The sequence below is a fragment of the Somniosus microcephalus genome, chromosome 18 (assembly GCF_052327205.1).
Source record: "Somniosus microcephalus isolate GS21.2 chromosome 18, FLI_Smic_1.0, whole genome shotgun sequence".
Lineage (NCBI taxonomy): Eukaryota > Metazoa > Chordata > Chondrichthyes > Squaliformes > Somniosidae > Somniosus > Somniosus microcephalus.
In genome coordinates, this window is record NC_141004.1 from 19,077,599 (window position 1) to 19,102,731 (window position 25,133).

Consider the following 25,133-nt stretch of genomic DNA (forward strand, 5'->3'; position numbering starts at 1 on the left):
GAATGAAGTGGAAGGTTCTTTCACTTTCCTGGTTTAGTTTACTGACCCAAATAGTTCATATGTCTGTTCTCAGCAGTCCCATTAGCTTAAATTCAGGTTTCTACACGTGTTTATTAGAGTTATTTTCAGAATTGTAGTCCGTCCATTGAATGGAAACACAAAGGAAGTCAAACCAGAAAATATTTTACATGAGGTTAAAACAACTTTGGGATTTCGCTTTGAAATGGTGGGTTTTTTGACTATGTTGTTGGCAGAAAATCCAGTAAGGATTTCAATGTTTTAAATCAGAAATTGTTTGTTCAACATGTCCTGATTATTTTAGTGATTTTCCCTAGTTTTTCATAGTTCTGAATAATTCATTATTTAACTCCTGTATCCCCAAGTGTGTGCCCTGCAACACTGTCATGTACGTACAAGATATTAATACAGGTAGACTATCCTTTATCCGAACACCGAAAACCTCTAAAAACCAAAAGTTTTTTCGTTCAGCGTAAGTCATGCGCACGACATGACCAGAGTGGCGCACGACTTACGCTGAGCAAGGCAGAGGGTCACAGAGTTCCCTCCTGGGTAGGAGATTGCAGGCCGAGCCGGGCAGTGTGAAGGAGGTACCGGGAGAGTGAACCCAACAATACAGCGGCCCGTCGATAGCTGCAGCGGCCCGTCAGATATTCTTTTCTCCCCCCTCCCCCACCCGACCCGACGCCCGTCTGATATTCTTTTCTCGCCCCCAGCCGACCCCCGACCTGATTTGCAGGCCAACTTAGTAGGGGTCAGCCGATATCCAGCTTTCCAGAGAAGCAGGAAGGGGAATGAGACACGGAACAGTCGCAAGAGGTAGCCTGAACTTTTAAAATTTATATTAAATACAAATTTCCCAGTCTTATAATAATACCTTCTGAAATCCGAAAAATTCCGAAAACCGAAACTCAGCTGGTCCCAAGGCTTTCGGATAAGGGATAGTGTACCTGTACTAAGAGATGGTGGCACACTACTGAGATGCATCAACTCACTGCATTGTGGACTGTTGGAACCCAGGTGGTCGCTTGTACTTCCTGATCACAGCCGCACCAACAGTGGAAACATCCAGCTGAGGATAGCCACCTCTCCACAGAAGTGTATTTTTTTTTTTTTTTTAAATAAACAAAAACATTTTAGAAAGGAGGACAAATCGCTGCTCTCACCCACCTCCTTACAGCTACCTTCCAAGTTAGAGCTGTGCAGATTCCTTCAAGAAAAATACACTAAACAAGAATACCACTCTCACACAAGGGTTATTCTATTTTTCAGAAAAGAAGAAAACAGGTAAAAAGACTTGCATTTCTATAGCGCCTTTCATGACCACCGGACGTCCCAAAGCGCTTTACAGCCAATGAAGTACTTTTGAAGTGGAGTCACTGTTGTAATGTGGGAAACGCGGCAGCCAATTTGCGCACAGCAGGCTCACACAAACAGCAATGTGATAATGACCAGATAGTCTGTTTTTTGCTATGTTAATTGGGGGATAAATATTGACCAAGACACCAGGGATAATTCCCCTGCTCTTCTTCAAAATAGTGCCATGGGATCTTTCACATCCATCTGAGCACGCAGACGGGGCCTCGGTTTAACATCTCATCTAAAAGACAGCACCTCAGACAGTGCAGCACTGCACTGGAGTGTCAGCCTAGATTTGTGTGCTCAAGTCTCTGGAGTGGGACTTGAACCCACAACCTTCTGACCCAGAGACGAGTGTGCTACCCACTGAGCCACAGCTGACACCATGTTGGTTTGATCAAACTAATATCACAGAATCCACACAACTGTACCTCATCACAACGCTTGACCAAAATGCTTTATACATCCAATTGGAACGCTTTTTTCCCACCCCAGAAGCAAAGTGGTTATGTTACTGGGCTAGTAATCCAGAGGCCTGGACTAATGATCCGGAGACGCGAGTTCAAATTTCACCATGGCAGCTGGGGAATTTAAATTCAGTTAATTAAATAAATCTGGAATAAAAAGCTAGCATCAGTAATGGTGACCATGAAACTACTAGATTGTTGTGAAAACCCATCTGGTTCACTAATGTCCTTTAGGGAAGGAAATCTGCCGTCCTTACCTAGTCTGGCCTACATGTGACTTCAGACTCTCAGTAATGTGGTTGACTCTGAACTGCCCTCTGAAATGGCCGACCAAGCCACTCAGTTGTGCCAAACCGCTACAAAGAAGTATACTAAGAATACACTGACTGCAGCGGTTCAAGAGGGCGATTCACCACCATCTTCTCGGGGGCAATTAGGGATGGGCAATAAATGCTGGCCGTCAGCGACGCCCACATCCCAGGAATGAATAAAAAAAAGACAGCAATATTCAACCCTTTACTGCTTAAAAGGGCCCCCATCAAGAATTAACCATCAGCTTATTACAGTTTCATTATTATAGATATAAAGCAGGATCTGGCCAAAATGGACTGGGATCAGCTACTTGTAGGAAAATCCACATCAGAGCAGTGGGAGTCTTTCAGAAAGGAAAGAGAGTACAACGCCAACATGTTCCCGTAAAGGTCAAGGGTGGGACCAACAAGCCCAGGGAACCCTGGATGTCAAGGGATATACAAGAATGCATTAGGAAAAAAAGGGAGGTTTTTGGCAGATACAAAGGACTAAAAAACAGTGGAAGCCCTAGAGGAGTATAGAAAGTGCAGGGGGGTACTTAAAAAAGAAATTAGGAGAGCGAAGAGGGGGCATAAAAAAACACTGGCAGGCAAAATAAGGAAAATTCCAAGGTGTTTTATAAGTATACTAGCTGGGGAGCCCCGCGTTGCGAGGGCAATTTTGGGGCGCTTGGTCTCCCTGCCCGTGTGTGTGTCCCCTCTCCCTGTCATGTCCTCTCCCTGTCCTATCCCTCCCTCCCCTCCCCTTCCTCCCGTCTCCCTCCCTCCCCTCGCCCACCCCCGCTCCCCCACTCCCCTCTGTCCCTCTCTCCGGCCCCTCCCCCTGCCTAGCGCCTGAGGTCCGGAGCTGAGGTCCCCCGCGTATGGCGCGGCTGATGGACGGCCGCTGTGGGCGGGCGGGCAGCGCATGCGCGGTCAGTGGGCAATTTTGGGGCGTTTGGTCTCCCTGCCCGTGTGTCCCCCCTCTCCCTGTCATGTCCTATCCCTCCCTCCCTGTCCTATCCCTCCCTCCCCTCCTCTCCCTCGCCTCCCCCGTCCCTCTCTCCGGCCCCTCCCCCTGCCTAGCGCCTGAGGTCCGGAGCTGAGGTCCCCCGCGTATCGCGCGGCTGATGGACGGCCGCTGTGGGCGGGCGGGCGGCGCATGCGCGGTCAGCGCGAGCGCCCCGCGATTTCCCGAGGCTCTTCCCCCCCCCCCCGCGATTTCCCGAGGCTCTTCCCCCCCCCCCCACCGCGATTTCCCGAGGCTCTCCTCCACCCCCCCCCCGCGATTTCCCGAGGCTCTCCCCCCCCCCCCCCCACCGCGATTTCCCGAGGCTCCCCCCCCCGATTTCCCGAGGCTCTCCCCCCCCCCCCCCCCCCGATTTCCCGAGGCTCTCCCCCCCCCCCCCCCGCGATTTGCCGAGGCTCTCCCCCCCCCCCCCCCGGCGATTTCCCGAGGCTCTCCCGCCCCCCCCCCCCGGCGATTTGCCGAGGCTCTCCCGCCCCCCCCGGCGATTTCCCAAGGCTCTCCCGCCCCCCCCCCCCCGGCGATTTCCCGAGGCTCTCCCCGCCCCCCCCCCCGGCGATTTCCCGAGGCTCTCCCGCCCCCCTCCGGCGATTTCCCGAGGCTCTCCCGCGCCCCCCCCCGGCGATTTCCCGAGGCTCTCCCCCCCCCCCCCCCGGCGATTTCCCGAGGCTCTCCCCCCCCCCCCCCCGGCGATTTCCCGAGGCTCTCCCCCCCCCCCCCCCCGCGATTTCCCGAGGCTCTCCCCCCACCGGCGATTTCCCGAGGCTCTCCCCCCCGCGCGATTTCCCGAGGCTCTCCCCCGCCCCCCCCGCGATTTCCTGAGGCTCCCCACCCCTATTAAATTGTTATTTAATTCCCTAACACATCATTAAAATATTTACCTTAGTTCCCTAACACACAGAAAGTGTGGGGGAAAAAATTGTGAAAAATCAAGATGGCGGCCACTCACCTCGGTTCAGAAGGATAAGGCCCGCCCACACGCACCGATTGGTCGACCGGTCAGGTCACCGAAGCGTAGGATTGGTCAATCGTCGAGTCACTCGACACTCAACTGTAGGAAGGAACCCGCCGTCCGATTGGTGGACCTCGACGTCACACGGTCGCTAATGAGATGCTAATGAGCGGAACGCTGAACGTTTTTGGGATACCGCGGGCGGGATTTTTGTCCGGCCGAAACGTAAATACGCCTATGACCGGTCCGGAATCGCAAGCTTTCTTTTGAGGCGACGCGCGCATCGGTACGCTCTGTAACTTTCAAACGTATAGAGAACGGACGGACAGACAGACAGACATCGGGACAGACAGACAGAAGAGCTCTTTTATATATATAGATTAAGGGCAAGAGGATAACCAGGGAAAGAGTAGGGCCCATTAGGGAACAAAGTGGCAATCTGTGTGTAGAGCCAGAAGATGTAGGTGAGATTTTAAATGAATATTTTGCAACTGTGTTCACTATGGAGGAGGGTGATGTAGGCATAGAAATCAGGCAGGGGGATTGTGATATACTTGAACAAATTAGTATTGAGAGGGAGGAGGTACTAGCGGTTTTAGCGGGCTTAAAAGTGGATAAATTCCCAGGCCCAGATGAGATGTATCCCAGGCTGCTGTGTGAGGCAAGGGAGGAGATTGCAGGGGCTCTGACACAAATTTTCAGAACCTCTCTGGTCACAGGGGAGGTGCCAGAGGACTGGAGAACAGCTAACGTAGTACCATTGTTCAAGAAGGGTAGCAGGGATAAACCAGGGAATTACAGACCAGTGAGCCTAACATCAGTGGTAGGAAAATTATTGGAAAAAATTCTGAGGGACAGAATTAGTCTCCACTTGGAGAGGCAAGGATTAATCAAGGATAGTCAGCATGGCTTTGTCAGGGGGAGATCATGTCTGACCAATTTGATTGAATTTTTCGAGGGGGTAACTAGGTGCGTGAATGAGGGTAGTGCAGTTTCATGTAGTCTACATGGACTTCAGAAAGGCTTTTGACAAAGTCCCGCATGGGAGGCTGGTCAAGAAGGTAAGAGCCCGTGTGATCCAGGGCAATTTGGCACATTGGATCCAAAATTGGCTTAGTGGCAGGAGGCAGAGGGTGATGGTCGAAGGTTGTTTTTGTGACTGGAAGCCTGTGTCCAGTGGTGTACCACAGGGATCAGTGCTGGGTCCTTTGCTGTTTGTAGTGTACATTAATGAGTTAGATATGAATTTAGGAGGTATGATCAGTAAGTTCGTAGATGACACGAAAATTGGTGGAGTGGTAAATAGCGAGGAGGGAAGCCTCAGGCTACAGGATGATATAGATGAGTTGGTCAGATGGGCAGAACAGTGGCAAATGGAATTTAACCCTGAAAAATGTGAGGTGATGCATTTTGGGAGGACAAACAAGGCAAGGGAATACACAATGAATGGTAGGATCCTAGGAAGGACAGAGGATCAGAGGGACCTTGGTGTGCATGTACATAGATCCCTGAAGGCAGCAGGACAGGTAGATAAGATGGTTAAAAAGGCATATGGGATACTTCTATTCTATGCCTCGGCTAATGAAGGCAAGAACAGGGAGGTTATGATGGAGCTGTACAAAACGTTAGTTAGGCCACAGCTGGAATACTGTGTGCAGTTCTGGTCACCACACTATAGGAGGGATGTGATTGCACTGGAGAGGGTGCAGAGGAGATTCACCAGGATGTTAGCTGGGCTGGAGCGCTTCAGTTATGAAGAGAGGCTGGACAGGCTGGGGTTGTTTGCCTTAGAGCAGAGAAGGCTGAGGGGGGACCTGACTGAGGTGTACAAAATTATGAGGGGCATAGATAGGGTAGATAGAAAGGAACTTTTCCCCTTAGTAGAGGGGTCAATGTTCCAAGGTAAGGGGCAGGAGGTTTAGAGGGGATTTGAGGAAAAACTTTTTCACCCAGAGGGTGGTTGGAATCTGGAACTCACTGCCTGAAAGGGTGGTAGAGGCAGGAACCCTCACAACATTCAAGAAGCATTTAGATGAGCACTTGAAATGCCATAGCATACAAGGCCATGGACCAAGTGCTGGAAAATGGGATTCGAATAGACAGGGCTTGATGGCCGGCACAGACCGATGGGCCGAAGGGCCTCTTTCTGTGCTGTACTATTCTAGGATTCTAAGTGGTCATTTCGAATAGCATGTCTCTTCAGACATCTCACTGAAACCCAGCCAAATAAGATGACTCCGCAAGCACAATGACTTTGTAATGAATTTCCTCATATCCTGTCTGGACACTCCCCAAAGCTGTTGCTACAACTCTCCCAATGTTACTGGCATGGGAATCAAACCCCCAAGGGTTTTCAGCAACTGTTTTTGAAATACCTGCTACAAGGTACCTATGTAACCAACTAGGATTGCTAACCTCATAAAATCAGTCATAAAAATTGTGCAAATGTGATACTTCCTGCCTCAGAACTCTGCTTGGATAAAGGGAATTCAAAGAAAGTGCAGCATGCAATATAAAATCAGTGTTGTACTCGACCAGATCCTAAGTTGCAATTAAAAAGAACCTGGCCACCTTTAAAGTTGAATCTGGTAGCCCAGAATATGGCCCAACCCAGATATCATTTCTTATTTTTGTATTTCCTTTTCAGGAAATGGATCAGAAACTCTGAAGGGTATTTCTTCCCCCCACCCCCCACAAAGAATTTTTTAAAAATGCATGAAAACTGAAAGTACGTAAGCAACCAATGTTATAATCCCTAAAGCAGGATCTCACGGCTAGTCAGAGTCCACCCATCCTGTGTTCTTGTGCAGGAAATTGCACACACGTACCAAGAAGCAGACAGGAAAAGTTACTTTTCTGCTTCACACTACTTTGCACTATTAGCAAAACTGTATATATGGTAGCTCCAAAGATTACAGATTGCACCTGCTTCTCCTCCTCCAGATCTTCATCCTTGCCATCAGGAGACTAGACCACCTGCCCACATTGAATTTCCAACTGAAGGAGAAGTTACCATTTGGTTTTGACTATTAAAAGCATTGTGCAGTAGAAATTAGTGACAAGAGTTCAGAACTGTTTAATGTATTTGATTTTAGCAATGAAAGATTAACATGGGCATCTCACAGCTGGAACTCTCCTACTGCTCGCATCCCAGAAATGTTTGTAATCAGAGATTTGGTGACCCTGAATCTCTGTTCCCTAGCCACAGACTATACCTGTGAGCTTCCACCCACTTGCAGTGTAAATCCCCTCCCCTTTCACAGGCAAAATAAGCTACAGCGACAGACCGACAAGATCAGAAAATAAATACAGACAAAGAATGCCCATCTTAGCTGACCTATTTAGAGAAAACTACAGTCAGTCATAACACCGACTATCTCTTAAATCAATCAGGGACTCTGCATCTACTACTCTACCTGGAAAACCATTCCCTTCTGTGAAGAACCACCTCCTCACATCAGCCTTAATGTTGCCCTTCAGCAGTTTCATTCTGGAGTGCTTGCCCTACAGTCGAGGTTTAACTTGACCTGGTGCTCCAGCTTTAACTTTTCTATAGCATTTAATATCTTACACATCATTATAAAGGTCCCTTCTTAGTCACCTCCTTTCAATGTTTCTCCAGGCTTTCCTCATAACTAAAGCCATTGGTTTTTACCTAAATACAGATGGAATCATGGACTGCCATTCCAAAGACACCAGTGCAATTGTTCCAGTATCCCCTAGGTCCTGTTCAACTTCACCCGTAGCTAATCTGAAACCATTCATTCGTTCAGTGCCTCCGTTGCCCATTTCTCCTTTTGACAGACGGTACTTTACACTTAATCAACAGCAGTTGCGTCCATTAGTCTAGCTGATCTGGAGAGAGTACCTGAATTAACAAAATGGCAAATAGCATTTTTTTGTTGCACATTTTCTTCCCATAGCCACTGAAAGCCCCAACCTGCAATAGATCTGTGCCCTCCCACAGTACCTCACCCAAGTCTTCACGCATGAGCTGAGACAACGAGCATCAACATTGCAACAGTGACTACGCTTCAAAAAGTACTTTGGTGGCTGCAAAGCGCTTTGGGACGTCCGGTGGTCGTGAAAGGTGCTATATAAATGCAAGTCTTTCTTTCTTTTAACAGATTATTCAACCTTAGGGGCAATCACTGCTGAACCCTGTCCTGTCTTCACCCCACATGTGCAAGCAAACACACTTCTCAGCAGCAGCTACTGCTGGATGGGGAAGCTTGACTGATTCTGTGCTACCCAGAACACTATAGCCAAATAGCACCCCTACTGCCACCCAAGCCAAGATCAGTACACCCAGCGCAGACTGGGAACTGAACATTGGACCTTCCTGATCTGGATAGCTCAGTGCCAGTGGGAGTGACTTTACCGTCCAAGCCATCTGGGCAGCAATAAATCAGTTTTAAATGTTTTTTTTTTTTTTTTTAAAAAGCATGCAGAATGAGGATACGTTAATCTAAAACAGTTAAATAAAATAAGGTGTAATGTATACGCCTCTTCTAAATGAACTGGGACCTTTTTATTCGGGATCAAAATGACTGCAATTGTACATATTTTTAACTACACGGATTCAAAGTAAACCTCTCTGATGGGTTTTTCAAGTCAAAAGCATGCAGCCAGCTTGTAAATTAAGTGACAGACTCCACTCAAGATTATCTCTGGGGCCGTAAAACATTTAGCGTTAAGCAAAAATCTCAAAGAAAATAGAAATCATACCTTAATGTGCTTCTGAGACATTCTTCTTCCTTTTGTATCCTGGAGTATAAATCCCCAAGCGTGTTTTTATAATTTCGTGTTTCACAGCCAACTCATTTCCTAAGGAATGAATTGGTCTAACCTCCACCCACAGCTTTGAGTAAACTTCACTGTTAAATAGATTTAGTCACCTGACCTGATTTCCCATAACCTTCCAGAGGCATTCACAAAGAGCTTTCATATTAACGGATTGTGAAATTTCTGACATTCAAAATTCTTTAACACTCAATATCAATTTATGGCCCATTATAAAGCAACGGTTCTCTTGGCATCAATTAAATAAATTATCAAATGCCTTTATTAGGGTTCACCCAGGCTTCCAAACCAGAAATACATACGCGAAGGAAATACAGTTACGTGTAGAGACTGGAGAAGCTGGGGTTGTTCTCCTTGGAGCAGAGGAGGCTAAGAGGAGATTAGATAGAGGTGTTCAAAATCATGAAAGGAAATAAAGAGAAACTGTTTCCAGTGGCTGAAGGGTCGGTAACCAGAGGGCAGAGATTTAAGGTGATTGGCAAAAGAACCAGAGGCGACATGAGGAAAAATCTTTTTACGCAACGAGTGGTTAGGATTTGGAATGGACTGCCTGATAGGGCGGTGGATACAGATTCAATAGTAGCCTTCAAAAGGGAATTGGATAAATACTTGGAAGAAAAAATTACATTATAGTCAGAGGCAAAAATATTCACCCAATATCAGCACTAATATCGATAAAAGGGCAATGTCCTAAAAACCGGATATAAACTTTTGTTCAGTAACACATGCAACACAAGTACGTCACTTGTGTCAAAATGTATCACCACCACCAAAATGTTTGCAAGATGGTGTGCATGACTCTTCTGTCCTTTCCCCTGCCTTGACAGTGAGCATCCTCCTTAAAAGTCCTTAACCACAATGCAGTGCTTAAGCAGGCAATAGAAATGTGCTCTTAGAAATAAATGAGGACATTCCACGGCACTCACGAGTGCGCAAAGCAAACAGGAAAGGTCAAGTGGAGCCGATTAAAAGGTCTGTATGCACTTGAGCCGACCAAAAGCTTTGAAGGTCACCTTTTTAAAAAAAAAAAATCCATCTAGCCCAGGCTTGAATCCAAGCCGACTGCTCGCATTTACCTCCTGTGGGGTGGGTTGAAGGGTGTGCAGAAACACTTGATATTCAAATCTGCCAGCTGACTTCAAAAAGATTGTTTTCTGCCAACTTCTGCACGGTTTGCGGTAATCACAGGGTGAGCCCATTTCAATGGTGATGCTTTAATTCTAAGTTGCTGTAACCGCAACATTGAGCAAGAGGGCTGGGGGCTGATTCAGTCCCTCACTGAGCACTCAAGAATTCCCCTTTAGGGGGTAAGTTGCCGTTTTCAGAAAACAAGTTTCAGTCAACACTGATGAAAGGGAGAGAGTCTTAAATCAGCCTCAGAGACAGTCACTAAAATGATTACTATTTGGCAAAAAGTGAATTACTCGTAAACCATGACACTACCACATAACCAACGTGCCCTCCAAGCTGCGCGGCCGTGCAGTAATGGGAAAGGTCCCGCGCAGGCCGCTCATGGCTTTTACACTATAAATACCGCGCATGCGTAGAAATTTAAAAGGGACCGCGCATTAAAAGAAACGGGCTGCGCAGAACAAAGCGCAGCTCACAGGGAACGTTGCACATAACAGTACCAATTCCACTAGCCTGAGACTGTGGGCGCCCCCACCCTCGGAGTCCTTTTGTCCAGTAATGCTCCCCACTAACCGATTCCAAGCAAATCATGATGTCACAATTAGCATCCCCCACGCCGCCAGGAACACCCACACAAAAAGTTCAACATTTAATCCAAAGTGTCTTTGATTGGTGGCACCTTTGTGGTGTACCATAGTGGCTGATCACTGGAGACTGAATGGCCATCAGAAACAGTTAACTTGTGGTCTAACCATACACCCACATTGGGCAAATTTTTAAATACACTTTTAGATCCCAGGCAGAGAATTACCATTTGGCTTTATCAAAAGAAGATGATCTTTTTATACACAGAGTTAACGTCATAACGCACCTGCCCTGCCACCCCCCCGACAGTTGTAACATTGGCTTTATAAGTAGGCAACACATAAAATTCTAGCACAACTAACAGAAATTTTATATACGCTCACTATTTCAATATAATGTGCTGTATGGGAAGTGAGTCTGGTGCTGTCGTTTGCTGGGCCCAACTACATACTAAATGTGAATCGTAGCAGGGGACTGGGCTGTCTGAGATGATACTGCAGCCATACAATAACTCCATGAGAATCCATTATTTAAGAACTTTATGGGGGCGACAGTGTTCAAATTGTACCCCCAAAATGCTCCCAAATAGACAGCAGCTGGCATGACACACTGTCGACCATTGCACTGTGTGCCCCTGTATGATTACACGCACCCTGCAGAGCGGGTGATCCATTCCATGCATGGTCACAAACAGCGAACTAACAGGAAATAGTAAGTCAGTGCACACTCTTAAAATTCGGAGGAATTGGAATATTAGCTCTCCTCACTAACACAGGCACACAGCTCCTTAAAAATACAAGTTGTATTGAAAGTTTCAGATATCCAAAATGCAAAGACCTCTGCGAATGAGCTGCACACTTTATCCAATACAGGTTTTTAGTTGTGTGCTTAGAGTCCAACACTGACTTAAGTTTACAGAACCCAAACATGCACAAGACAGTCAATTTGTAACCAATCACTGAACACAATGGCCCAGAACTTGGTGTCGGGGGCTTGCCGCGCGTGCAAGCCCCCGATCTGCACTCACCCTGCGCGCTGACATCTGAAGCCCGGGCCTGCTTGCATTTCCTGTCACAGGCCCGGTTCTGATGTCGGCGCGCAGTGCTTACCTGATCCAGCGGTGTAGTTAGTGCGATGTGCCGGCTGGGATCAGGTGAGCACTGTACAACCAATCAGGGGAGGGGAAGGTTCATTCATGAGTTTGAGTGTAAGAACTGTCAAACTTAAGAAAACTACGGGGGCCCAAAACACTATTTAAACTTTAAATAAAAATTAAAAAAAATCCCAATCATTAAATTAAGTATAAATAAGTTTAAAAAAATAATTTAAACAATAATTTCTTTTTTTGAAAAAAATTAATTTTTAATAAAAAGGGTCTAAAACTAAACTTGCCTTATTGTAGATTCTTTAAAATAATAAACCTGTGGAAAAAAAATTCTAAATTACACTAAAACACCACTTACCTGTAAAAATAAATACTTACGTGTGCTTTTTACAAGCGTAAAGACTGGAGGCCTTTAGACATGCGCAAATCCCCCAGAGGAAATCCAAGACGCACGCGCTGCCCCCTACAGCGTACGCGCTAGCCTCTTCAACTCTTGGGTTAGAGGAGAGGAAATGCCGGTTTTTAGCGCATGCGCTGTGCATGCTGAAAACCGGCATTTCCTCCGGCCAGACGCGCGAGTACCCCTTCCGTACTCACGCGTTTGGGGAGGAATTTCTGCCCCATTACTTCAGCTTTTGGAAACATTTCTTCAGGAGACCCTCCGACTCTAAAGACAGTTCTTCAGAAATGGCATCCCGTGTAAACCTAACCAAAGGTCTACATCTAAAGCAGAAGAGATGTAAAAATTCACATTTACCAAGGCCGTTAGTTTGAAAGATTGGCACTCGTTCTCTCTTTTATTGGAGCTGTTAAAACGTTCCAATACAATTATTGCAGAGTACAGAGACCCTGGATAGTTCCATAAAAATGTGAATTCCCCAGACCTCGCCAATTAAAAAAAAAAGGGCCAATTTTACTGGTTAGGTTAGGTTAAGTGGCATGACACAAACTGGAATACAGGACCACTTGAGTGAGGGGAATGGATTAAGAAAAAAGGAATGAATGACTTGCATTTATATAGCACCTTTCACGACCACCGGACGTCCCAAAACGCTTTACAGCCAATTAAGTACTTTTTGAAGTGTAGTCACTGTTGTAATGTGGGAAAGCAAGAAAATAAAATGATGTTTAAAGGACAAATGTAGCTATATTCAAGGATAAATTCAAACTGATTCATCCTTCCACCCTCCTGAACACACACATGCACACACACACACACACGTGGGACACAAGCCTAGGAGTGTTAAAGAGAGGAAAGCGTCACAATAAAGAGACACAACAGGGGTGGGAGCATGAGGCCACTATAACATGGCGCAGAATGGGGATTACCAGCAGCATTTGAGCAAGTTTGTCATCGCTCTGTCATCACGCCAACCACACTGCATTTAACAGACACTTCCCAAATTTCATTACATTCATTTTTCAAGCTGAGATTTGTGTGGCTTCTGCGATCAGTTATCCAGGAAGCCACAGAACAAGCAATGGCACAAAAGGAGGACATGGTGTGGTTGCACACACAGCAGAGGCACTATGGGGATGGCAGTGTGAGGATACCTATTCCATCAAATGTTGAGCAGACAGAGGATGCTCACCCTGAATTATTCTCTTTAAAAATAAAGTTGTGCCTTTTTGAGCTGTAAAAACATGCGTCATGTACAAACAGAGGTAAAAAATATCCACCTTACAGTACCTTCCCTTCAGAGCGCAAGACACCAGTGTTTAATAAGGCAACAAATAATTATCAAATTACATCAGGTTGTAAAATGACAACCACATACAATAATAAAAAAAGACTTGCATCTATATGGCGCCTTTCATGACCTCAGGACATCCCAAAGCTAATGACGTACTTTTGAAGTGTAGATACTGTTGTAATGTAGGAAAATCAATTTGCACACAGCAAGCTCCCAGAAACAGCAATGTGATAATGACCAGATAAACTGTTTTTCCAGCGATACTGATTGAGTGATAAATATTGGCCAGAACACCGGGGATAACTCCCCATCTCTTCTTCGAATAGTGCCATGGGATCTTTTACGCCCACTTGAGAGAGTAGACAGGGCCTTGGTTTAACATCTCATCCAAAAGACGAATATCAATCTTTGTTAAACTTTTGCAAGACTGGTCAATTATCTTCCTATATTAAATATAGAATTTGGAGATTGAGGTGTAGAAAAAGGGAGAAGTTTACCAATAGGGACTAACGAACGAATGATGCAGAACGAATAATTAGGTCCTTTCATAAAAGGTAGTTTACCAGAAACTGCAGTAACAACTTAACCTGAAATCATGTCATTATAAGGCCTTTCCACTATTGAGAAACATATCCTCCACCCGGCAATTTAAGTGGTAATGGGTCAACAGTTTATAAGATAACAACAAGGGCAAGATCTGAATGAGAGGATGTTTAAAAGAGTCACGACTTTCATCACGGAGGGAGAGCAACGGTGAATCATTTTCTGTTCCAAAATTTCATATGCAAGGATTATAATGAGTTTTTTTTACAATGCAATTTTAAAAAATCAGTGTGTAGCACTCTCGCCTCTGATTCACAATGTTCTGGGTTCATGTCCCACTCCAGAGACTTGAGCACAAAAATCTAGGCTGACACTCCAGTGCAGTGCTGAGGGAGCGCTGCACTGTTGGAGGTGCCATCTTTCAGATAGGACATTAAACAGAGACCCTGTCTGCCCTCTCAGTTGGACATAAAAGATCCCATGGCACTATTCGAAGAAGAGCAGGGAAGTTATCTCCGGTGTCCTGGCCAATATTTATCCCTCAATCAACATCGCTGGAAAAACAGATTATCTGGTCATCATCACATTGCAGTTTGAGAGAGCTTGCTGTGTGCAAATTGACTGCCACGTTTCCTACATTGCAACAGAGACTATACTTCAAAAATACTTCATTGGCTGTAAACCACTTTGGAAAGTCTGGTGGTCGTGAAAGGAGCTATATAAATGCAAGTTTTTCTTTCTTTCAGTTAAGTCTTGTGATGCCAATCACCTCACTCTCACTTAAAAAAAAATTATGTCCAGGTGAGTGATGTTAATGCCAGGAAACGGAAGGCTTTCCCATTTAAGGCATCCAGAATCGGCATCAAGCATCCCCAGTCTGATACACCACACAGTTAGCTCCTCCTGCTTTGTCCGAAAGGGGCACATTGGCCCCAATTTTACAAGAGCACCTGTGTGACAATTTCCATTTCCCACATTCGACATTCTGTAGCTTTTCCAAATCGAGCCGTCACCTAGTACCAAGGTTTGTGCTCTGGTCCCAGGCTTTGAACGTGTCTTTTTTAAGTCTACAGTCTTTTTCACCCTTCCTTTTCTACATTTGAGGCCGTCTTTGTGACAAAAAAAGCATTTTTTTGCCTGCATTAGATGACTGATTCGAATCTATTAGAAACAATATACACAGAGTTAACTGTGCTATGCTGCGAGCTCTGCAAGACACAGCAAATGCACATGATGTCATGGTGGATATAGTTCAATTAATATGCAATGCAGTGGTGTTTTCTGTGAAACAAAAGGTGTTTTCATATGTTAATGGTGGCTGAGTGCAGAGGCACTGAATGGTACCTGCTTCATAGTATCTTTAATAGCAGGATAAAAGAGGCAATTGATTCCAGTTATCACAGATAGATTGAATGGGAGGGAAAAAAAACCCGAGTCAGCATCAAAAACTGGCTATCTATTTAATATTGATAAGAGAATGCAACCTTTTGGAAATAGCTGTTGATCTAATGCAATTATAGGATATCTATTGCCTTTTGTTTCAGTATGATTTGAGAGAGATTTGGATTATATTTCTTTGGGAAGCCCATTTGATTCTTGGAGTCAGCTTTTAACCTTCCAGTCAGCAGAATGGTTAAGTTTCTGCCAGTCCAGCAGGGAGGCTAGGCCAGTCCAATACTGCAGCGTATTTCAGAGCAAGAGACGTGCACTTCAGTTTTGAAGTCTGTTTAGAGTGTGAGTGGGTGGGATACTTACTATTTTATATAAATCGAGGCAAATAATGAAGCGTATGATTCATTGTTTTATACTGTACATTTTTCAATTCAACCCATTTGTTGGTTTATACTAACAAAAGTGTATATTCACTCTGCCTCTTGGAGAGAATCAGGTGGCAGTACGGGATACATTCCAGTAGCTGTTGGAAGGAGGGAGTATCTCGTGATCCTTGGGTCTCGCCATACTTTACATAGATATTGAGCAGAAAAGGGTACACTCTGGATTGTAGGAGACACAAGGGCCTCGATTTTCATTGAGCCGAGGAGGCAGGCTTGGAGGCGTGCGGTGGGGGGTAAAAAAAAAAAAAAAAAAAAAAAAATCCCAAAAACTGGTGGGCGGGAACCCCCCCACCCCAGCCCGGTTCCCGACTCCGAGCAATTTTAACTCAGTCGTGTCTGATGGTCCCGACTCCGTCCCGCATCCAACAGGCGGGACAGGTCGTTAAGGCCCTTAACAACCACTAAATGGCCTCTATAATCCTATTTTGAAAGGCCCGTGCGAATTTAACCCTTTTCCCACGTGAAACACGCCTGGTGGGAAACACGAATGTGAAACCTGGCGGGAGCACTATTGGATTGCTGACTATCAACTGCAGGTCAACCATTAAAGAGGAGATTTGATCAACCATGATTTGCAGGTGGCAGGACTTAGTGCTCTCGGGTCTGGGGCAACTTTTACATGGCTTAACCACACCTGTGGAAGGTTGGAGCCTCTCACCCATCTCCAGTATGACCTCCTGGGAAACCCCTCTCGCCACCTTCACTCAGCGCTTCCTCAACAGAGGCATATACCAGAAGCGTGGGAGCCATTAACTTCCTTCCCATCTGGGCATTAGAGGAGCTCGAGCACCAGCCGCGGCAGCAGCAGAACCAGGAACAACAGCAGCACCAGCGCCAGGTTGCTGCTCACCCACCTGAAGCTGCACAAGCCAGAAGGGGCCAGCGCCTGGAAGCCCGTCGGCGCAGGAGATACCCCCAAAACAGGGTCTACAGACGCAGGGTCAGCTACCTCAACATGACTGAGCAACAGTGCCAAAGGTGGCTCCGACTTTCGCGAGAGGTAGTAACTGACATCTGCGCAATACTACAGCAAGACCTGCTGCCCAGAGGACCAGGTGGACAAGCATTACCAGTGGCCATCAAAGTCACCACCGCACTCAACTTTTTGGCCTCAGACTCATTCCAGGGATCAGCAGCAGACATCAGCGGAATCTCCCAGGTGGCCGCACACACTTGCATCACGCAGGTAACCGATGCCCTCTTTGCCCTCGCGCACAATCACATCCATTTCACCAAGGATCGAGCAAGTGTCACAGCGCGAGCGGTTGGATTAGCTCATCTGACAGGCTTTCCAAGGGTGCAGGGTGTCGTTGACGGCACACATGGCCCTTAGGGCACCCCATAGCAATCCAGGTATTTGTCAACCGCAAGGGCTTCCACTCCCTCAATGTTCAGCTGGTGTGTGACCACAGGAAGGAAATTTTGCATGTTTGTACCATGTACCCTGGCAGTTGCCATGACTCCTTCATACTGCGCCAGTCTAGTGTGCCTCCGCTATTCAGACCAACTTAACAGATGGCTACTTGGAGACAAGGGCTATCCCGAGGACGTGGCTGATGACGCCGTTGAGGCCAGCCAACGAAGCTGAGGAGCGCTACAATTCCAGCCACATTTCCACCAGATCCATTATCGAGCAAACCATCGGTTTGCTGAAGATGCGCTTCAGATGCCTGGATAGATCAGGTGGAACCCTACAGTACTCAGCAGCCAGGGTCTCCAGAATCGTCGTGGTTTGCTGTGCACTTCACAACATGGTACAGCGTCGTGGCTTGCAGATTCCTGAGGACCAAGTGGCTCCTCACATATCCTCCTCAGATGAGGAGGAGGAGGAGTGTGAAAACAAACATCCTGCAGAGGCCCATCAACCAGCAGCAGCATTATGCGAGAACATTGCTGCCCGGGATGCAAGGAACGCACTCATCCTAGCCAGATTTGCTTAGCCTAGTCAATCAAACACTTTTGCCTCGCTGCTTCTTACCAGGGCTTTGACAATGGCCAAGAACCAGAGGATTCCTAGCACTCTGACCACCATACTGACAGTTGCAAGTATTCCTAAGGCCTCAATGTGGAAGTCCCAATAGCAAAATGACAGACACCACAACTGCAACATTTGCCATCAGAATTTTTATGTTCAATAACAACGTGATGACATTTTTACAATAAACACAAAATTGCACCCAAGTAACTACCCTTGTGACTATTTGTGCAGAATTTTCCTCTTACTCGTGCTCCTACGTGGTGCCTCCCTTGTGGCTTCAGCAGATGCGGAGGCCCCTTGCTCACTTTCCTGCTGCTCCTGTCTCGACGCCTTTGGCGGGCGTCCTCTGGGGTTGCGAGCCTGTGAGGGCTCATCAACAGTCTGCTGCTCCTGCGGCTGTGCAGGGGTGGAGACGTCTATCTCACTTGGGTGTGGACTCCGGTGGGGCTCTGACCGAGGGCTCTGCACGAGGGCTCTGCAGTGACATGGAAGTGTGAGCGCTTGGAGGAGCCCCGACTTCCTTGAGGTCTGCCACCAACCTCCCTCTCATGGGTCAGGTCCCCCTCAGCACCTGCAAGTGGCTAGAGAGCACCTTGCTGCACATCAGGGGGGCCATGGGGACCCGTATCTGCAAAGGCAGTCCTACTCAGAAGGACTTCCATGAAGCTCTGGTTTCTCTGTTTAATAGATGCCCATCGTTCCTCAAGAGATCTCATTCTACTCTGAACAATGACCATGTTTTCCATACCCTGGCGACTAAGCTCCTCCATGGCCGTAGCCATCCTCTCCTCTACGATAGCCAGCCTTACCACGGAGGTAGCAATCCTTTCCACAGAGGTAGCCATCCTTTCCGTGGTAATGCGTTCATGCGCCAATGACTCCACAAAGGCTCTGCTCATGGTCGCTATGGACTCCTCCATTCGCTCCACACTCGCAGCGACCCTAGAGACAAAACCTGCCAGAGACTCCTGCATCCGTGCCTGGAGTTCCATCACCTCTGATCTTATGGACGGACTCAGAGGCAGAGGGTCGACATGCAGCTGAGCCGAGCTGGCAGAGTCCTGCGCCCTCCGACTAGGACTCTCCACTGCTGTCCCTGTCTCCACAATCTGCTGATGCTCACTTGTGGGCTGTGATACACCAGGTGACAACACTACTCTATGTCCCAAAAGCCCCACCGAAGTGTGAGTGTCTGCGCTGGTGCTGGGTGCGCTGAATTCTGCTGACGCTGCGCCCTCAGAGGTTGCAGCTTCCTCTGAGGAGTCTGGCTGCTCAGCCTCTTCTTCCTGGCTAGGGGGGACGGATGCTTGTGATGGTCCTGTGGGGGAGCAAAGGAAAGAGTCAGAGATGTGACGCAAAGGCTACATGCATATAGCTTTTGGCAGATGCTCATAAGTCCATCTGTTACAACTTCACAATCATTATCAGCGACTCATGCAATGTCAAAGAGATGGGAAAATTTTCTGTCACCAGCTTGCTGTGTTACACCCGTCTGTCCGTCCCCCACGCACGAATCATCCTCTATTCCCATAATTTCCAGGACGGCCTCCTCCCAGGGGGTCAGGTGGGCTATTGAGGCTGTCCCTCCTCCTGTCCTGGCTCGCTCTCTTTCGTTGTGAGCTCTTTTCCTGCAATGAGGGAGACAAGTGGAGGTTGAGTGAGAATGAAGGAGTGAGTGTAGAGATTGCATAGCATAGATACTTAGAAGGAGACAAAGATGGAGTGAGGTTGCAAGTCCAAGGGCCCTCCCTGTGTGTTGTCAGTTGTGTTCAAAGCATCAGAGTGATAGGGAGTGCGAGGGCTGCACGGTCGAATAGTTATGTGAATGTGAGCAAAGAGAGAGGGAATGGGTAAAGGTGCATGGATGTCAGTGTCAAGTGGGATGTGGAGGAAGAGATTGCTAAAGCTGAGTGCTGGTGAGGAAAGGCAATGGGGATCAGATTAAGGGTGATGGGAAATTCACTCACTTTTCCAGTGCGCTGAAGGTCATGAAATCTTTTCCTGCACTGTATCCAGGACCTCCTCAGCCACCTGTATCCACACTGCCTTGGTCTGAGTGGGAGGCCTCTTCCTCCCTGATGAAGGGAACAGCACCTCCCTGTTGGCCCTAGCCCCATCCACCAATGCCTGCAGTGCCACCTCGTCAAAGCAAGGAGCTGAGCTGGCCCTCCCGCTTGTCATATTTGCTGCAGCTCCCTCACACTGCACAGTCAAGAAGCTTGGCAGTCTGCAGAAGAAGCAAGGCTTGCTGTGGACCTTAAATGCAGTAGCAATGATGACGTCATCAGAGGGGACGTTCAGTCATGAAAAACCCATTTGCAAAGGCTTCCCACACGTTGGAAATCAATTGGCCAATTCAGTTAAAATTGTATCAATCTCCCACATCCATTTAGATTCGTGTGGGAAACACGAAATTCGGATAACACGACACCATCCCGCACCTGAGTTAAAATCCCCCCCAAGGTCTTCTTACAGGAGTGGCCGCTGAGAAAACATTTAGTATAAAAAAGAGGCAGAGACCCTCATCACAATTAAAAAGTACTTGGATAGACACTTGAAGTGCCGTAACCTACAGGGCTACGGACCAAGAGCTGGAAAGTGGGATTAGGGTGGATAGCTCTTTTTCGGCCGGCACAGACACGATGGGCCGAATGGCCTCCTTCTGCGCTGTAAATTTCTAAGATTTTATGATAAACGTGACAGCCCTCTTGTTGTAGAATCTGTGACTAAATTAAGCATTTGATGTTTATCTTGTCCATACCCTTCAGGATCTTAAAAGTTTTAAATGAGGTCACCTTGAGCCTCCTCTTCTCCAGTGCAAACATTGCCAACTTCTGTTTTCTCTCCTCATAACTTCGGTGCCGAATCCTAGCTATCGGTTTCGTTGTCCTTCAATGCACCCTCCCCAATACCTGCATGTCTTTTTCATACTCTGCTGACCAAAATTGTACATCATACTTTAAGTGACATCTACTACTTATCAGCCCATTTCCCCAATCTATCCAGGTCCTTCTATATTACAAGGCTCCTCATATCTATAGATAGCTTTAAATGAGAAAAATCAGTTTTAATAGCTTACTGTGCCACACTTGCAGTGTAAACAGCATTTGTTACAATAGATCAATACAGAATTTATGATACAGGAGGATCAAAGCTGCAATCCATTTACACTCTTGGTGCTTGGACATTGACCTGTTCTCACATGTGGGATAAATTCTACTGCCAATCGCTCTTATACAATTTTACTGCATAGGGTTGAACTGCAGGCAGCAAAGTTCAAAAAAATCCCAGCTCAATAAACTGTAAAACAGGTCAACCACCACTGTCTGGGGATCCATCAAAAGAGGGAGGAGAAGGACGAGAAGAAAGGAGGGCCGGTCAGTACACAGCGCTATGGCTTTCCTCCAAGTAGAGGGTATGGAGCAGCATTGGGATATACCCGAAAATGTCACCCTCCTACCTACTGGCCAACGTGATGTACAGGAAACTCTTGATTTACCGACACCTAAATAACCGGAAATCTCTGTTAACCGGCAAAATTCAGGAGTAAGTTCAGGTAAGTTTTACTTCATATTAGCAGTTCCTGGATCTGTGGCTGTGTAACTGGGGTTCCTGCACTTGTTGCTAAGCAACAGGGATGCTTGGTCTGTGGCCGGAGTTCCTGCACATGTTGCTCAGCAACAGGGAAGCCTGGATTTGTTGCTGTGTACGGAGCTCTCCTACCTTTTAACTATACCTCTCTGTAATCCGGACTTTTTGATAAACCGGCACCACGCCGGTCCCGTCGGTGCCGGATAATGAAGAGTTTCCTGTATTGAGGGAATTAAAAATACGGCAGTGCAAAAATGAGAAACACACTCATTTTAAAGTAAAGAAAAGTGAAAAAATGACAAAAAATTCATTTTTACAAGAAAATATAAGCTGTGTCCAATTGACAGAAGGTCATTTTCACAGAAGAGGTGTGAAAGGGTTGATTACAGAACTGCATTAAAACTTTGGTAGTAGATACTGTACGTTCCTACTGGGTCTCAGCGCCACAACAACCAAGAAACACACTCATGAAAGAACGAACAAGGTTGTTAAGCAAGATTTAAAAGAATCTTGTACAATACAGCACATCAAGACTTCGAATGGAATAGATGTGCTTCTTTTGCCTTTGTACTCAACAAGAAATGTTCCATTATGCTGCAATTTACAAATACTGGTGACCTATAAAGATGAACTGCTGCTACTGTTGCCAAGAAAATTGTAAGCAGGATCTGTGGAATATACAGGAGTGAAACACTATTTATAGAATGGAACATGAAATTGCTTTTATGACTTCCTCCCACATTCGATGTGTGAAGCATCAGCTAAGCTTCATTAACACGTCAGAGAACACAAAAGAGGACACTTAACAAAGATCGAAGTCTTCCATTGTTACATTTCTTGAAGAATCATACATTTAGAGAAAAAAAATAGGCACAGTACTGGGAATTCCAAAAATAAAATTCCAAGATAGAAACCCTGTAATTAAGAGATACCACAGAAATAGAATACTTGCTGGTTGAAGGTGACCATTTCTCTCGGTTCATTATAGACTTTATAGATCAGCACTCAACAATGGCTAGGAGTACATGAATGACTGACCTTCATATAACTATTCTGGATTTTCAAAACAATGCAAGAATTTGTTTAGTTCTGGTCCGGTGGTGCAAGACATCGTAACACCAAAACATACGTCAGTGAAGGCACACAGGTTTCATTCTCCCCACACTGCTGAGATTCCTCTTGCTGTGCGGAAAAAAAATCAGTTTGCCCACAGTCCCAAGACACACAAAAAATGGCCCAATGACCAAGATGGTCTTGGTTTCAATTCCTTTGTCTGTACCGAGGTAAACTGGTCTCAGTGCTGAGGGCACAACCAGCAGCACTCCCACGTCCGATAGCTACTCGGTGACCTCTACGGGAAAGCAGGCGTACATGGACATCAGATAAGGGCAGAATCAGGCGTAACCCTGCTGTTTCCCATTCTCCAGCTGAAATCAGTCATCATAATTTCTCATACATGAAGATTGGTCATTGAGAGAGGGATTGGAAGGCTGATAGGATGCAAAGCAAGGAAGAGAGAAATCTTTGTTCAATTCGGAGTCAGTAGGTTGTGGGTTCAAGCCCATTCCAGGATTGAGTGCATAATCTTAACTGACACTTCAGTGCAGTGCTGAGGGAGTGCAGTATTGTTGGACGTGCCATCTTTTGGATGAAACGTTAAACTGAAGCTTCATCTGCCTGTCCAGGTGAGTACAAGATCACGCAGCTCTTTGAGGAGGACCAGGTAGTTCTCCCAATGTTCTGGCCAATATTCATCCCTCAATCAAAACAATAAAATAGATTTAACCACTTATAGTGCCTTTAATGTGGAAAAACATCCCAAAGTGCTTCACACAGAGGCATAATCAAAAAAAGCTGATGCTAATCTAAAGAAGGAGATATTGGAGGGGTGATCAAAACCTTGGTCAAAGAAGAAGTGTATCTAAAGGAGGGAGAGGGAGGTGGGTAGGTATAGGAGGGAATTACAAAGTGTGGGCTTAGACAGCTGAAGGTATGCCCAACAATGGTGAGGCAAAAGTGAGAGGAACACACAAAAGTAGTAGGTAGTTTGGCAAAGAAGAATGATGTCCTGTAGAGTTTGAGGCAGTCCAGCTAGATCTGGTGAGGGATGGCTAAACCTGTTGTTCACCCTGGAAACCCTCAAGTCTGTACCACTTGGATGTGAGGGAGTTAATATGGGAGGTATCCTAACTTGCACCGTCCCGTTCGCCCATCACCCCTGTGCTCGCTGACCTACATTGGCTCCCGGTCCGGCAATGCCTCCATTTTAAAACTCTTGTCCTTGTTTTCAAATCCCTCCATGGCCTCGCCCCTCCCCATCTCTAACCTCCTCCAGCCCTACCATCATCCAAGATCTCGGCCCTCCTCCAATTGTGGCCTCTTGCGCATCCCCTATTTTAATCGTTCCACCATTGGTGGCCGTGCTTTTTGCTGCTGAGGCCCGAAACTCTGGAATTCTCTCCACCCCTCTCCCTCCTCCTTTAAACCTACCTCTTTGACCAAGCTTTTGGTCACCTGTCCTAATATCGCACGTGGCTCGGAGTCCCATTTTGTTTCATTAACTCTCCTGTGAAGCACCTTGGGAAGTTTTACTACGTTAAAGTTACAATATAAATGCAAGTTGTTGTTTTTGTTGCATGCACGGGGAATGACTGGAATGGGAGACGGAAAGTTTGACTGGGGATAAAGGCGTTAGTGGAGGCGGCGAGGGAGTGGTTGAGCAAATGGCGGCAAACCAATCACGGGGAACGGAGAGCCAACAGCACGTTAACTGGTCATTTATTTCATCTTTGATTTAACTCTAATAAAACCAAGAGTTATTGGAGCACATCATGCGTTGGCACAACTTGTAAACAGTGACTAGTTGAAAGCTAGGGTTTCACAGTGGTCAAAACGGTTAACAGGAATAAACTAGGTCAGGCAGTGCAACTCGCCCGCTACTTGGAAATATTCCAAAAAAGTTAATTGTGAGCCCGTAATCACCCACTGAAGTCATCATCTCAGAGGATACCAAGCGAGGAGATTGATGCTGCATTTATCTTGTAGAACTGCTGAATGGAAATGGGCGTGACATGGCTGCCTTCAGAGGCACTGAACTGTGTAAAGAGATACCTTTAGAATGCAGCAGTGTTCCAACGAGACTTTCAAACTGTACGCGCTCAGTTTGTCTATTGTTCCAGGGCAGTGGAATCTACCCTACAACATTTAAGTTTCAAGTTGTTCAGTAATACATACGCAGCAACACAAATCTCATTAGCTTGGTTCTAAGAGTCTGTTTCTGGACACAGTGAAAACTGACTAATTTCCTACATTACAACAATGGCTACACTTCAAAAAGAACTTGGTTAGCTGTAAAGCGCTTCAAGGCATCTGGTGGTCGTGAAAGGTGCTATATAAATGCAAGTCTTTCTTTATTATCTGGTAAAATGAGAGAAGGATATCTGCAATACGGTCAATAATCCTCACTGGAGCAAGTACCTGTAATTTCTGCATTTTACCGCTGATGCGCATACCCTTGTTCAGTATTTGTCCTTCAGGTATATAGTCAACTCTCCATGCTGCACAGCTTACCCATACTTGCTTGGCATTGACCAGTAGCAATAACCACACAAGAATAGCCTCAAGTTGTGGCACCAAACTAAAAAGGTGACTCAACCGTGGATAACGAGGGAAATTAGGGACAGCATAAAATCAAAAAAAAGGGCATATCAACTGGCAAAAAAAAGCACCAGACCGGAAGATTGGGGGCAGTACAA

The 25,133-nt window shown here is 46.3% G+C and overlaps 1 protein-coding gene across 2 annotated transcripts in view; it reads right to left on the reverse strand.

Moving 5' to 3' along the window:
• The window catches only part of LOC147105077 (S-adenosylhomocysteine hydrolase-like protein 1), a 111,308-nt gene that overhangs the window by 62,999 nt on the left and 23,176 nt on the right, over positions 1 to 25,133 (reverse strand). Inside the window, exon 1 of one of the 2 annotated variants that reach the window (XM_086011143.1) lies at positions 8,842 to 8,977. The exons of the other annotated variant lie outside the window; for it this stretch is intronic. Coding sequence (XP_085867269.1) covers positions 8,842 to 8,862 — 21 coding nt within the window. The 5' untranslated portion in view covers positions 8,863 to 8,977. Of the gene's footprint in view, positions 1 to 8,841; positions 8,978 to 25,133 lie in introns of those variants that run through there. 2 annotated transcript variants of the gene reach the window in all.